General features: G+C 36.0%; 1 protein-coding gene across 1 annotated transcript; it reads left to right on the forward strand.

Moving 5' to 3' along the window:
• Window positions 1–348: 348 nt before the first annotated feature.
• LOC134656930 (alpha-tocopherol transfer protein-like) lies at window positions 349–11,838 on the forward strand. Its single transcript, XM_063512483.1, has 8 exons — window positions 349–502; window positions 5,764–5,912; window positions 6,751–6,910; window positions 7,492–7,550; window positions 8,002–8,198; window positions 9,572–9,682; window positions 10,860–10,962; window positions 11,678–11,838. The coding sequence occupies exons 2-8, from the start codon at window positions 5,765–5,767 to the stop codon at window positions 11,827–11,829; spliced, it is 930 nt and encodes a 309-aa protein (XP_063368553.1). The 5' UTR covers window positions 349–502; window position 5,764; the 3' UTR covers window positions 11,830–11,838.
• The last annotated feature ends 3,971 nt before the right edge of the window (window positions 11,839–15,809 follow it).

The following is a 15,809-nucleotide window of genomic DNA, read 5'->3' on the forward strand; positions in this document are numbered from 1 at the left end:
ATTTTAGAAGTTAATATCACTAGAGATCGTCATTCAATCTTTTTGACGGATAGAGAATACGGTGATAATAATTATATTAATTATTATTTTAGTTCTCAAAAGAAATACAGAAGAACATTCAATTTAAACATTTAACTTTATTTGATATAATCTCAGTCCGATTATTATGTAGCCGTAAGTTTATACAAGTACGTGCACTGAAACAGTACCTAATATCAGATTTGAAAACCGAAATTCCTGAAAATGCCACTCGAGAATGTATTAAGGTTTTGCACTTAAATTTAATTTAATTAAACTTTATTGTAATGCACCCTTAGTTCCAGTAACTAAACACTGCCATAGTTCATTTTGCTCGTTCAGTTACCCAACACTAGTTTAGCGCACTTGCCGGTTCACTCAGTGCGTCTAGATCGATGGTGGAAGGCGCACGTCTCAAGTTCACTCACATTTGAACTTTCGCAATAACTTGTAAACTTTTAAGTGCGAGGACGACCGGTTAAAAGTAAGTCAAGTTTCCATATATATGTTTCTTAAATTTTGTAGTTGAATAAAAAAAGGAAATTAAATATCGGGTTTGTGATAAAACGGTAAGGATCGGAAAAACAATACAGACTCAATACAAGGTTGAGCTAGAGGAAAATGGATTTATGAATGAAATGTTTTCCATTAGTATTATGGGTGGAAAAGTAGTTTTATTTTATATTATTTGTCGTTCCCATAGCTCAAGAAATGGATAACACCAAAAACTAAAAATAAATTAGGTGTTTGAAAACCTTGTCAATAATCGATAATTATATGAACTAAATTATAACATAAAAAGTATTAAAATTTTACTATAAATTCATGATGATGATTCATCTAAAAACCTCGATTTGAACAAATATAAAAAAACAGTACTATATTAAACGAGACGACGTTTCGACGTAAATGCAAAATACGTGTGCGGCATAATTAATCCGCATCTACGAGTGATACGGAATTATAATACCTACTTGTAAAGATAACAATACGTGAGTGGCATAAATCCACATCTAATTGGTACGACGAGAAATACGACAAATAAAATGTTACATACTCGTGCGAATAGACAAAATGTAAAAATATTAGGAACATACCACTGCTGTTTCCTTCGAGTTATTTGAAGGTTTCGCATTCACCAATCTGTTATTGGAAAAACATCACAAATTTAAAATTTTCACGGAATATCTAATGAAGCCTAATTTTTTTTAAAATAAAATTATGTATAAACTAAATAAATTAAAATAAAACTTACCCACCTATCTTAGGTCCCCCAGATCTATCCACTGCGGATTTAGAACTCTAGTTTCTGGTTATCCATGTGTCACTTTAATAAAATAGAAATTCGTTATTCGCCTGCAAGATTTACTTTGACTATTTATAGTATTTATTGTTGTAATAAGTTATTCAATTATACTAGTAGTTCGCCCCGAACTGAGAACTCGCGGTTAACCAAAAATTATATAGCGATTGACTTTGTTTTGTTGCACCTACTTAGGTACTCGTATAGTGCGACATATAATAATAGAAAATAAATGAGGGCGCCACTTTCTACGTAACTGTCACATTTTTGACGTAAAATGCTTACACATGGCAACAATTTAGTATGGACATTTTTGAGTTCCATTTTATTTAATTTCTACTATTTTCTGTCGCTCTATAGGCGGCAATGGATCAAAGATCGCGTGGATTTATTGCAAGGTCTGTGGAGCCCTTAACTGATTGATTTAAGCAAAGAGTAGCATGTATAATATAGTTGGCCAAGCAGATCTTGTCAGTAGAAAAAATGTAGGCGCGAAGGGATATGGTCTCATAGAAAATTTGAGTTTCGCGTCTTTTTCTACTGACAAGATTTGCTTTTTTGCATCAATTTTGAAGCGCCATTTACAAGTTTAGCGTTAAGTAATATAGATGGCGCAATTTTTTCGAATAAAGGGCTTCGTATACTGCTGTCCCTCCCCTGGATTTAAGTCACCACCATAGAGATTAAAATAAACTGTATCTGTGCTAAGTCGAAATATTTCCTGTCAAATGTCAAATACATGTATTATGTTTATTCTATTTTATTTTTATCTTGCTAATTATTTCAAAATGGTAAATTTAAAAACGATATTATAAAAGTGTAAGTCGAGCACTTTCATTTGATACTAAACTCGACCATGTTTCTTGCAAAAAAATGACCAGAATAGCAAGACCTCTCACAAACAGCTTTTTGGCCTTCTAAGCTCTTCTAGCTCAATAACCTCTTGATCGGGCCTGCTCATAATTTAATGACTAAAATATAATGCCCTCGACTACACGTTTACCCAATTTTATTTAAATTAGAACAAATTTACTTAAGTTATTGAGTATCAAACTATCTTCTGACAGTTCAGCTTAAAAACATCGAAATGCCGAGACGTGCCGCTAGCCAGCCGCGTGTTCAAAGTCGAATGTAAGAACTTCGCTTCGCTTCGCTCGCTCGTTCGATAAGAACTTCGCTTCGCTTCGCTTCGCTTCGCTCGCTCGTTCGATAAATATTTGTGCTCATTTTTATCCAAGAGAATATAATAACTACGTTTATTTTTCCTTCTGGAGTTCTTGTGACACTGACATTAAGTCACTTAATTCTTAAAAGTTATAAGAGTCAAAGTTTACAAAACACCATCAAAACACACTGTATAATATTAAGAGTAATACCTATTCTAAATTCTAAGTCATACCGACATGTAAAGTGTGTGGAAGCGACACAATAAAATTTATTGTATTATATTTAATACTAGCGACCCGCCCCGGCTTCCTCTTGAATGATACTATGTAGTGATAGTGATAATACTCCTGCGGAAATATGACGTCGATAGTGGTGCTTCCGCACTTTGTTGATGCTCATAGTGCAAAATTTAGCATAGACGGACTCCATTTAGTACCAAATGTACCTACTCTATATACTTTCAAGGTCATTCGACATACATACCTATAATTGCGACCTTAATATGCTTCATATAATGATTATTATTTGCTTATATAAAAAAAGTTTAGGTAGGTACATTAACAATTCGCATTATGAATGTATACTTTCTGGTGTTTGTGGACCTTAAAACAAAAAAAAAAACAATCTTAATCATACATTTATTTAGAATGAAAGATAATGCAATAATAACTAATTCGCTCTTTCTTTATCTTTCGTATTGGTGTAAGTAGATGCGGTTTTTCTGACCTCAGAATAAGCAAATTAAATCTCAAACAAGATATATCCTCGACCTACATAGCCCGGAACCGGCATTTCATTTCAACCTGCGACTTGGAAATTTAAGCAACATTCTAATATGGCGAAATGCTGTGGTTTAAGTACATAGATAAACTTATAAATAGTTCAAATATGAACACTACTGAACGTTATACTTATTAGATTAGAAATAAGGACCGATTTCACTCGCCTCGGCTCATGTTTAAATAATGATAATATAATAAATCAAAGAAGCTTTCCTTTTAGGCTCTCAAACATTCTGGCAATAAATTTTGTGGTTTATGGGACTAGCTGTGAAACTATCCTATAGTAGGTAACTGAATATAGAGGTAAAAATAAAACTTGCATGTAGTACGGTTTGCAAAGTAATTATGTATGTACTTGGTTAAGAAGTTTGATTATTTACTATAAATGACACAATAACACTTAGCACAAATAAATTAAAAAATATTATCAAATAATTTGATTAGGTACCTATAGGTGTTATTGCAAACTATACATACAAATTTATAATAGGTAGGTACTTTTCTTAAGTTTTATCAATTTCTTTTAATATTTTAATGATATCGGGGATGTCGGGGATGTACTAAATGATAATTATCGGACAGTCCTAATCTTTTTTTTTAATTCATGTTGGAAAATTCCTTAAATACTTACTTACCTACATTGTTCTCATTTTACACGTAAAAACAAATCCAGACCTTATCCATTACGTGATTACTTATAGATTCGGACCAAAGCTATAGCTGGTCAACCAAATCTTGTCAGTAAAAAAAGGCGCGAAATTCAAATTTTCTATGGGACGATTCCCTTCGCGCCTACATTTTTCAAATTTGCCGCCTTTTTCTACTGTCAAGATCTGGTTGACCAAGTATAACTCTGCATGGAATTTGCAAATATTGTAAAATATTGCAATGTCTTCATTAATGTCCAATTTCTATGGAAATATGACGTTTATAATGACACTACCTCACTTTGTTTTATACAAGGCCGTGCAAAGTTAGCTTATACGGACTCTAACGTGCTTGTAGGTACTAATATCATTTAATTGTCTAGATTGAATAGGTTGGGAAATGCAACCTATAGAGGAGATAAATATACTTATACTGGGTCAACCAAATCTTGTCAGTAAATAGGAACAAAAAAAACTATACTCATCCTTTTCTTTTGGGTGCTAGTACTAGTGTAAGACAAAGATAGTATGATTCTCTCTGTCTATGTTTGAAATCAAACAGACCTTTGACACACTTTATGTTTGAAGCTTTAAAAAGTTAAAAATTAATTTTGAAATTAAAATTTTGCGCAGAAGTTGTTTTGTTTTTATTACGTAGTTGTCAATATAAATAATTATCAGGTACTTTTTACCTATATTTAGTATTTATTTAGTCGATCTGCACAAAGACTTGAATACATCGACCGTTAAGTTCTATGTATGGAAAGTTTAAAGAGGATATCCTGTGAATGCATGTACGTAACTACGTATGCAAGTGTATGTATGTATGTGTATGTTTGTACCTAACATTTCCTGTAAAGTGTTGATAATTGTTTTAAAACTTGATAAGATCTTCAGTTGTTGTGTACATAGAGTGACGTAGGTTTTCAGTGTCACGTTCGGACATTCTATACCTACTTACATACACAATATTATTCGCTTAGAATAAATACCTACGAGTCTCTTTATTTTTCTAACCCTGATTTGAAAACAATATTAAAGGCATAATTATGATTATTTTACATTTAGGGCGACAGAGTGAGAGACCCAAGGAAGATGAAATCTTAATTTTTTTTGTTTTCAGTGAAAGTGCAAAGACTGTAAAGCTTCAAACATAAAGTGTGTCAAAGGTCTGTTTGATTTCAAACATAGACAGAGAGAATCATAATAACTGAAGATCTTATCAAGTTTTAAAACAATTATCAACACTTTACAGGAAATGTTAGGTACAAACATACACATACATACATACACTTGCATACGTAGTTACGTACATGCATTCACAGGATATCCTCTTTAAACTTTCCATACATAGAACTTAACGGTCGATGTATTCAAGTCTTTGTGCCGATCGACTAAATAAATACTAAATATAGGTAAAAAGTACCTGATAATTATTTATATTGACAACTAATAAAAACAAAACAACTTCTGCGCAAAATTTTAATTTCAAAATTAATTTTTAACTTTTATTGAACAACAAAATTATAGATTTTATACACTAATAGGTAATAGGTAAAAAAATAAATAATAATAAACTGACCTTCCTTTTTGTCCCGAATTGCAATTTAATGGTCGTCTTCTAATCAATTAAATTTCATTATCTTTATCAAAGGGGATGCATCCGGGGCATTGATAGATGAAGGAGACCAACCGACTAGACAGCGACTTTCACACCACCGCACCACGCTAGCAAAATCTTTGAATATGCCAACTAATATTCAGGAAGAGTTCGTCTAATACAAATACTAATTATTTAATTCCAAAAATAAAAAATATTTTAATTACCAAATTAACTATTTGTCAGAATGACGGCAGCCACTTTAGTTCAGCCCACGGGTGAACTGTGGAAGAAGACCAGAATCGAGCTGAATGAAGATCAAAACACGAAGGACCGTGATCTCGACATCATAAAGGAGTGGCTGAGAAAGCAGCCGCATTTGCCGGATGAGTTTGGTAAGTCGGTACATCCATGATCCATCAGTCCATCACCTATCACTTTTTTAAATGTAAATGCTTCACTCGACGATGTAAATACAAAAATCACTGTGTTTGCCTAGGATTTGAGGAGTTCCCTGGATTCCTAATGGGTCTCATCCAAGGAGTGCAACCAATGTTGTTGTACATTTTCGAAAAGCTGTAGCCAAAGTGCTTACAAATAGTTTTTAGTGGCAACGCAGCAGTTTGCAGCAACATTGCTCATCGATCGAAAACTACACACATAGACACACACACACGCACACAGCACAGCTACGCACAGTTAGTTATCTAATCAGCCATTTCCATTCTTTGAAATTATGTGACATATATATGTATATTATATCTTGCTTGTCATCAACAATTTTCTTAGAACTATAGTATTTTCACATAAGTTCGGTACGGTAACAGCTGTCATCTCCATACATATTTTGTATTTTAAGGTTATGTTATAAAAAATGTATGGAGATGACAACTGTCACCGTACCCAAAGCTATGGAAAAAATACTATAATAGTCAATATAAAAGTTATTAAATGTTGAAGTCATGAAACCCTATTCTTCTCAAAAAATTGTCAGAAGTTATCACTACTTTTGTGATAAGCTTCAATGGCATGGCTTTTGTGCCTGATTGTTATATTTACTTATTGAAGAAGCACAATTAAGGGTTCTTTCCCTGATATTTCAGAATTTTTCCCGTATGCTGTCGGCTTTTTCGGTTTTTCTACAAATATTCTGCTGTCTAGGAACTACATTTATCGGCCCTCCTGATCCTGACATCTTAGCGCAGGTCCTTAACTGACTCACTATGATTCCAGACGAGCAATGCCTCCGTAACTTCCTTCGTGGCTGCAGCTATTCCCTGGAGAAGACCAAGCGGAAGCTGGACATGTACTTCACCATGCGGGCCGCGTGCCCCGAATACTTCTGCAACCGCGACATGAACCGGCCGGAGTTGATGGATCTGGCTAACAGAGCGTGAGTATTTTTTTTAATTAGCCTAACTTAGTGTCTGCTGGGCAAAGGCACTCATTTCTCCACTCGACCCTGTCGTTGGTATTTTCCCACTGTTTTAGAATGGGTCCAAGTCGTCCCGTCATCTCCTTTTCGGTCTGCCTGCAGCCCGGCCTGCAGTTAATACTGTTCATTGCATATCTCAATTATAAAATCAGTAGGTAAAGAAAAATATTAGATAAAGTCAACACTTCTTCTTGAAAAATCTTCTTCTTTACTAACAACGATTTCTTCTTGAGAAAACTCGGGTAGCGGAAATTTAAGATCTAAATAGCATGTCTGAAGAAATAGGTCCAGCTCTTTGAATCGTAAATATTGAAATAAGATGCGAAATTACATTGGTACCTACAAGCTAATGAGGTGTTCATTTCATGATTAGCCAAAGGCATACCAACTAGATTTTGTTTTAGAATTAAAGAGGACCTTTAACTACCAAAACTTGCTCATAAAACTTGTGGGCTAGGAAAGCCAAGCTGCAGCCGCTTTAGATGAAAATGTCCTGTATTTATCACATCATATAAACCGTTTTAAAATGCGCGTTTCAGTCAAGGACCACCGCTGCCAGGCCTGACCCCCAACGGGCGACGTGTCACTATCTGCAGAGGTTAGTTTCCAGAAATTTGAAAAACACAAAATAATTTAATAGAAAGCTCATTTTTACTTAATTTACGTAACTTTCCAGTTTCATCATTACAATCATCATGCACAATTATTTTTGTAACTTGTATGACGCCAAACTACGAGTCAAGGTGAATCGTTTAAGATTTTACGTTCGCGCAAATTTTTGTGTGGGTTGAGTCTGATGCGTTTCTTAAATTACTTCTTTTGTTTTAGCCAACTTAGCCGCTATACTTATTTTAAGTGTTTTGCCTTAATGATTTTGATTGATACTGTGCCAGAGATTGGCAATTTTAAATTTACCTCCATAGTAATACAGTTGACTAACAAGCAATGACGTAAACGCGTAAATATTGTCACCTTTGATCCCGTTTCATATTCCGTCTGTTAAGTTAATTTTCTTATGTTGTTTTTAAAATATACGTGTATATTTCCAGGAATAGACAAGAATGTTGACACCCATCAGCTGATCGATGCGTTCAAGATGGCCATGATGATCGGTGATGTGCGACTGAAAGAGGAGATAGAGGGAGTTGGAGGAGATGTGTACGTTCTAGACGCTTCTGTCGTGGCTCCAAGCCACTTGGCCAAGATTTCGCCCACCGCTGTGAAAAAGTTCTTGATTTGCGTGCAGGTAATTATTTATATCATGTACCGATATTAGCTAATTTGGAACAATTAGTTCCATATGGTTCTGCACCTACTAGACCATTATACATAGGGCCTTCCATCGTGATTTTTTCCAGTAAGGACCTATTTATCTAAATGTAGAAGGTATCTAACTAAACGAATTTATGGCATAATAAAAAAAATTAATTAAGTAAGGTTAACTATGTTGTATCCCCACGACATAGTTAGGAGGACAAAGGGAGGGTCCTTTCAATTGTTGTAGTCGAGTAAAATAAATTGCACCGATTTGCCATACAAGTTTATGCTCAATCTTCTCATCACCTCTCATTTGCCCTTTGTAGTAAGATAAAGAACCGTGAAACGCAATTCCCATTAAGTACATTATAAACAATAATTATCAACCTTGACATAACCACTCGGTCAATATTTTCCAAGGTAAACAAAAAGTGAGAAAAGTGGCCATGTGCAACTCTTAACTGACACCATGGCCATGGTTGTGAAACCTGCACTTAAGAGTAAGTTTGAAGGTGAAACACAAATGTGTGTTGAGATTACACATCATTCTGATGGTCACTTAGATGTGAATGTTAAAAAATAGTTATTTGTACAACAAGAGATCAAAGTTTGATATTTCTTCGAGTACTTATTTTGAGTCCCGTGCAAGCGAAAGATTCTATAATAGATTCACGAGCGTAGCGAGTGAATCTAATTTAGAATCTTGAGCGTAGTAAGGGACTCAAAAGCGCACGAGATGTAAATAACTTTGATCTCGTGTAGTACTACACAACATTTTTCACCTGAGCAGTGAGAACATATTAGAGAACCCGAAAAATGTATTCCTTCTTCATCACTTACCTCTATGCAAGCAAAATGCGATTTTGCTCACTGTTTTTAAGTAGCAAAGTACCCTTGTTCGAGCTGCTGAGGTGAAAATGTAATTATCTAACTTATTTTAGAGTTGTGGAGCTTTAAAGGGATATGTTGCAATTTAAGATTTTGGTAATTTTTGAATAATGTGGTGACTATATAAGTTACACATGGACGAATGTTAGCTAGGTAGGTATAAGTTATTAATGAGAAATTATGAGTGTATTAAATTTTCTAATAATTACATACTTTCTTAATTTTTGTTATGACTACGAGTACTAAGACGAATTTATATTTTATTTTAATTTTTAAGAAAAACATGTAACTAATTTTGGCTCTCTAAGCGTCTAGAGTACTTGTATTATTAAGCCTAGCATTACATTCACCCACGAATTCTTATCATATTACACCCAAAAGGGCCTTTGACGCATTGGGTTCAATTCTGACGCCTGAGTTTTGTAGAAAATCTGTAAAATGTATAATAATTAATCTTTTTTTGTCATATGTCAGGAAGCCTACCCAGTGAAGCTGAAAGAGGTGCACATAGTAAACGCGTCGCCACTCATCGACAAAATCATCAACTTCGTAAAACCTTTCCTCAAGGAGAAAATCAGGAAACGGGTAAGAACTGCACTTAAACCTTTAAGAAAGGAGAAGTTCAAGGCTAGCAACCTGTTTATTGTTTTCTTATTTTTCTTTTCTGTTACCAAAAGTTAAGAACATTGGTGAAACAAATGCCTATAATTTTAATAAGCCTGAAAATTTGATTAGGGTCGGTAGGCCAGACCACGGAAATCAAAAACTGAAATGTTGTTATCTACCTCTCTATATCTTATTTGAGCGATAGAGGGCGAGATAGCGAAATTTGGATTTTCGCGGTAGATCCTCAGTTTTGACCGAGTCACCACCAGAAATTATGCCACACTTCATTTTCGCGTAAGGAAGCGTTTTTTAGGGTTCCGTACCCAAAGGGTAAAAACGGGACCCTATTACTAAGACTCCGCTGTCCGTCCGTCCATCCGTCCGTCCGTCCGTCCGCCTGTCACCGGGCTGTATCTCACGAACCGTGCTCCCATACAACAAACGTGATTTTTGACCGAAGTTAAGCAACGTCGGGCGGGGTCAGTACTTGGATGGGTGACCGTTTTTTTTGCTTGTTTTGCTCTATTTTTGTTGATGGTGCGGAACCCTCCGTGCGCGAGTCCGACTCGCACTTGTTTTTTAATACGTCATAAATCCCCTAAATACGGAACCCTTCATGGGCAAGTTCGACTCGCACTTGGCCGCTTTTTATGGATACCTATGTATGTGTGTGCACAGTTGAGCTAACGTTCTAACTAGTTATGTAGGTACATATATGTAGGTAGGTAGGTAGCCAAGAAGGGTTGTGTTTTCTTACAACAAAGCATCAAAGTATACGCAATAGAAAAGTTAAATAGTAACATTAGTGTACAAAAACATTTTAAAATACTAATTACTTAGTTAAGTACCTAGCCCACGGATTCCGCTTTATCTTTAACCGCTTCAATAAGCGCGCCGATAAAATGTTTATGAACACTTGACACTAATATCGCAAACCGTACAAGTTTTATCTTTCAATCAGGCGTTCATTTATAGTTAAGCTTACTAATAAAATACGTAATTAAGTATGTCTCATTGCATCATCATCAAATGAAATAGAGTAAAGAGCAACAACAAACTTAAGTAGGTACTTAAACTAAATAATTAATTAAAATGCATTTTTAAGTATCTAATTACACAATAGTAACAAACTTCACGCAAATATTATCATTTCTAGATCTTCTGCCACACGGACTTCTCGACTCTGTACGAACACGTCCCACAGGAGATGCTCCCGGAAGAGTATGGTGGCAACGGAGGATCCCTTGCTGATATTAACAGTAAGTTACATATTAGTACCTACGAGTATAGTTTTAGTAAACCTTACCGTATGTTTTTTCACAATTCCTTTTTTAACGGCAACGGTATTTCCCAAGGTCCCGTATTCGAATCCCGGTAATGGTGCTCCCACATTGCATCCAGTTATTTACGATACAAGTGCGAAAAAATAGGAATTAACTATTCGCACGTGTTTCATACAACGTTTTACAGTACATGTGGCCCTTTAAAATTTCTACGTAGTCTCGTAATGTACTTATTATAGCATCGGTGTCGTAATGTAGCAAATATACTGTAATAATAATATACGTAACGTTCGCATCTCTCAGCCCGATACATTTTGCGTTTCCTGATAAACAGCGTCCATCTTGGTTACGCCCTCTGTCCCGGTACTTAGATACTGACAGACAACACACGCCCTGACTTCTTCTGATTTTGTTGGACTCTTCTCTTCTTTTTTCTTTCTTCTCGGCATATTTGCGTCGACTGCTGAACATATGCCTCTTTCCTGGATTTCCATGTTGTTCTGCACGCGGCGGTTCTATGCCAGGTCGGCCCTGACATCTTTCTAATAATCATCCGATCATCTGGCTCGTAGTTTTCCGTCTCTTCGGCTTCCCAGTCGAGGTCTCCAGATCAATACATAGTCTAGTGTCATAATAACTTACCTAGTTTTTGGTAGCAGCATTTTAAGAAAGGTAATCATTAAATTTACAGAAGCGTGGCACGCGAAGCTGATCGAATACACCCCCTGGTTCAAGGCCCAGGAGTCAGTGAAGGCGAACGAAGCCCTCCGGCCCGGGCGGCCCACCAACTACGACGAGCTTTTTGGCATCGACGGCTCCTTTAGACAGCTCTCTATAGACTAGAATGTATTGTGTTCATGTCTGGGGCCCGCTTCTCAAAAGCTTGTAAGTAACTTGTAATACAAGTGGAAGTTCTTTTCTAACAAAACCTGTCAAAAAGTGACATCCGGCGCTTGTATTACAAGTTACAATCTTTTGAGAAAGGGGCCCCTGGACGCAGTTTATCAGCGTAAGGAAAATACTATGGTCAATGTAGCTAATTCCGTCATTCTACTAAAGTTTTTCTCGAACAACGGACAAAATCGATAATTTATCGACAAAGCAGCGATTGTTTTTAGTTTCAGCAATTTTTTACGCTTTACGCTCGGGGACGGAATAGGCCCTAATGACGGAATTTGCCACATTGACCTTATAAGGATTCTCAAGTGTTGGCGTAACGTCAGTAAATGTAAGGGTAGTAACTGTCTTTGTATTTATGAGACTAGATAGTTTTTAAAACCTAATGAAAATAAGCAATGAATGTAATGAGTGATTGTATAGTACATTACATACCTAGGGAGGTGAATTCGTGAATGCTCCAGATCGCAGGTGTTTGCGTAAAGCCCTTGCTACACGGTCGCCGACAAGCCTTCTAACCGTCTGACCTTGGTCTGTCCTTGGTCAGTTTTGGTCAAATTTTGTTGGAAACAACTGTCTACACGATCCGGGACGGACCAAGGCCACGCGGTCTGAAGGCTTGTCGGCGACCGTGTAGCAAGGGCTTAATAGTTTTACGTCTTGCCTTGGCCAGGAAGTGAGATTTTCTCCTCGCGTAGCGGGCACTTGCGAGCCTAGGGTGACGTAAAATATTTTGTGGTATAAACATATAACTTTTCCAAAAGACGAATAATGCCCGTGGGTTGATAATGATGCAAATTTAGCTTCAGAAATTTCCTTGGAAACACCAAATACATCCATAATGTATTTTGTATGTATACAAAATACATCTAAGGCTTGCGTATTTACCAAAATACTTTTCACCTCAGCAGCTCGAACAAGGGTACTTTGCTACTTAAAAACAGTGAGCAAAATCGCATTTTGCTCACTGAGTGAGACAAAATGAGCAAAATGCGATTTTGCTCACTCAGTGAGCAAAATTCGATTTTGCTCACTGTTTTTAAGTAGCAAAGTACCCTTGTTCGAGCTGCTGACGTGAAAACTTAATTGTTGGTAGGTATATCTTAAAAAAACATGAGTGAATAGAGTAAGTGATGAAGAAGGAATACATTTTTCGGGTTCTCTAATATGTTCTCACTGCTGAGGTGAAAAGTTTTGTGAACTACACGAGATCAAAGTTATTTACATCTCGTGCGCTTTTGAGCCCCTTACTACGCTCAAGATTCTAAATTAGATTCACTCGCTACGCTCGTGAATCTACTATAGAATCTTTCGCTTGCACGGGACTCAAAATAAGCACTCGAAGAAATATCAAACTTTGATCTCTTGTTGTACAAATAACTATTCTTAGCCTGAGTATTGAAGAAATACATTTTGCACCGATCTTTCGAACAACTTGTATGTCGAATCGATGCAAATTATATTATAAATAGAAGGATATTTTGAACATACGTCCGTTGCTTTAAAAAGTTTTTTAGGCGCTTATATAACCCGAATACCTTTTTTACGTTAGATGGCTTAAGGAAATTAAAGTGCTTAAAAAATGTTCGTTTATATTTTTTATTTCGTGATATTAATGCTGTAAGTGCTTTTGTTTTGTTCCTTGTTTTACGTTTATTGCGTATGTTTATTGCGTGTTTATTGAGCTGGGTAAAATAAGGTTATCATTTATTTTCATAATTTACTTATACCTACTTAATTTTAGGTTCACTCTTTCAGTTTTATAATAAAAACTATCGATTATAAACATGCATTGTTTTACTTTACAAATATGCAACTTCAATAACCCTGGTACAATTTTTATTGATTTGTATGGTTTTGTGCGTTTGAATTGTATAATTTATGTAGTAAGTTACCGCTCTTACTTTTTAAGTTAAATAAAAAATGACACTACCTATGTTTACTGTGAAAAATATAAGTAAAATGGTGCATAAACGTTATTATTTCTTGTCAGTCAATTTATAAATCTTTGTTTGTCACTCAGTATCCAAAAGAGTAAATGGGACTACGTTTTTATGGGTAATTGATTATTCTCTTAAATAATTTTATTATCTCACCATCCACTGGCGATGTATCTCATGCAATCTGCTAATTAAATATAGCTGGTCAACCAAATCTTGTCAGTAAAAAAAGACGCGAAATTCAAATTTTCTATGGGATGATATCCCTTCGCGCCTACATTTTTCAAATTTGCCGCCTTTTTCTACTGTCAAGATCTGGTTGACCAAGTATAAATCAATTTTGGTTAGGGAGACTAAATAGTAATAAATATATCTATACTGATATCTATGAATTCACGATTCGTTTTTTGTCAGATTACGAGTAGGTATGTTAGATTACATAACATTTCTAAAAGTCTATGTTTACCAAATAAATTTCCGGTTCATAACCCGTTTATTATAGAAACTTATAAATAAGCGTAGACATTTAAATAGACATAATTTCCTATTTAGGAAAAATTATTTGTGATAATCACACTTAATATAAATGCCCTTACCGAGTTTCGAACCCAAGATCACCGTCTTTGTACCTAGGCACAGTCTCCTAAGTCAAGGAGGCCGGTAATCCCCCACCGTGGCTCTAATTCACTATAACAAAACACATTTGAGTACGAAACAACATTAATATTATGCTCATGAACTATCAAGTTCATACGTCAAGTTATCTATGCGCATCACTGCACGTTTGATCAATTGATGCGCGGTTGAAGCTTTTGTCATTATTACTAACCAGTATATGTGTGACCAGTACAGTACACGTACGAGGGGCGTTCAATAAAAAGTGAGAATGAGTATGTTATATACAACTTTTATTAAATGTTATTTTATTTTTCGACATAGTCACCTTTTAGCATAATACACTTAGTATATCTTTTTTCTAAACTTAATATTCCATTTCTAAAAAAGGTTTCATCTTGAGTACTTAAAAATTCTTGTACTGCAGCGACTACCGCGTCGTCGTCTTCAAATTTCATGCCTCTTAGGTATTCCTTCAATCTTGGAAATAGGTAGAAATCACTAGGGGCGAGGTCTGGTGAATACGGAGGATGCTTAAGGATATTGAACCCAGCATCACGTATTGCAGCCATTGCAACGGCGGACTTGTGTGCCGGTGCATTGTCCTGATGGAACAACACAATTTTCGAGAGTTTACCTCGCCGTTTTTCACGGATATCATTGCGCAATGTTGCTATTTGTTTGGCATATAAAGAGCCCGTAATAGTGGCTCCATGCTCGAGATACTCAATCACTACGACCCCTTTACCATCCCAAAAAACAGAGCCCATGACCTTACCGGCAGATGGGCCCACCTTGAATTTCTTCGGAGTTGGAGATGATGGCCTTTTCTATGTCATAGACTGCAGTTTCGTTTCAGGGTCGTAATGATGGAGCCTTGTTTCGTCCATTGTTATAAATCGCGCCAAAAAAAATTCCCGGTCTTGCTGTATCAGGTCCAACAAAACAAACAAACTTCTTGACAAATCTCGACTCTAGTTTGTTTTTGCGTGTCAGTAAGCATTCTGGGTACCCAACGCGCTGATACCTTTTTCATACCCAAGCGTTCATGTAAAATATTATGCACGCTCCCCGTTGAAATCTTTACATTTTCAGCAATAAAACGAACCATGACACGACGATCCGCCAAAACTAAGTGTTCGACTTTTTTCACAATTTCTTCAGTTACTGCTGTAGTAGGGCGTCCGGAGCGGGGGTCATCCATGGTCGATGTTCTTCCACGTCTAAATTCGGCGCACCAATGTGCGACTGTCGAATACGGAGGAGCATTAGACCTTAAAGTGTCCCGTAAATCTAAATTGACTTGGTCCGTAGAAAATTTTTTCAAACACAAGTATTTATTAACGGCGCGCAGTTAAATTTTCTCCATTT

Source organism: Cydia amplana, chromosome 19 (assembly GCF_948474715.1).
Source record: "Cydia amplana chromosome 19, ilCydAmpl1.1, whole genome shotgun sequence".
Lineage (NCBI taxonomy): Eukaryota > Metazoa > Arthropoda > Insecta > Lepidoptera > Tortricidae > Cydia > Cydia amplana.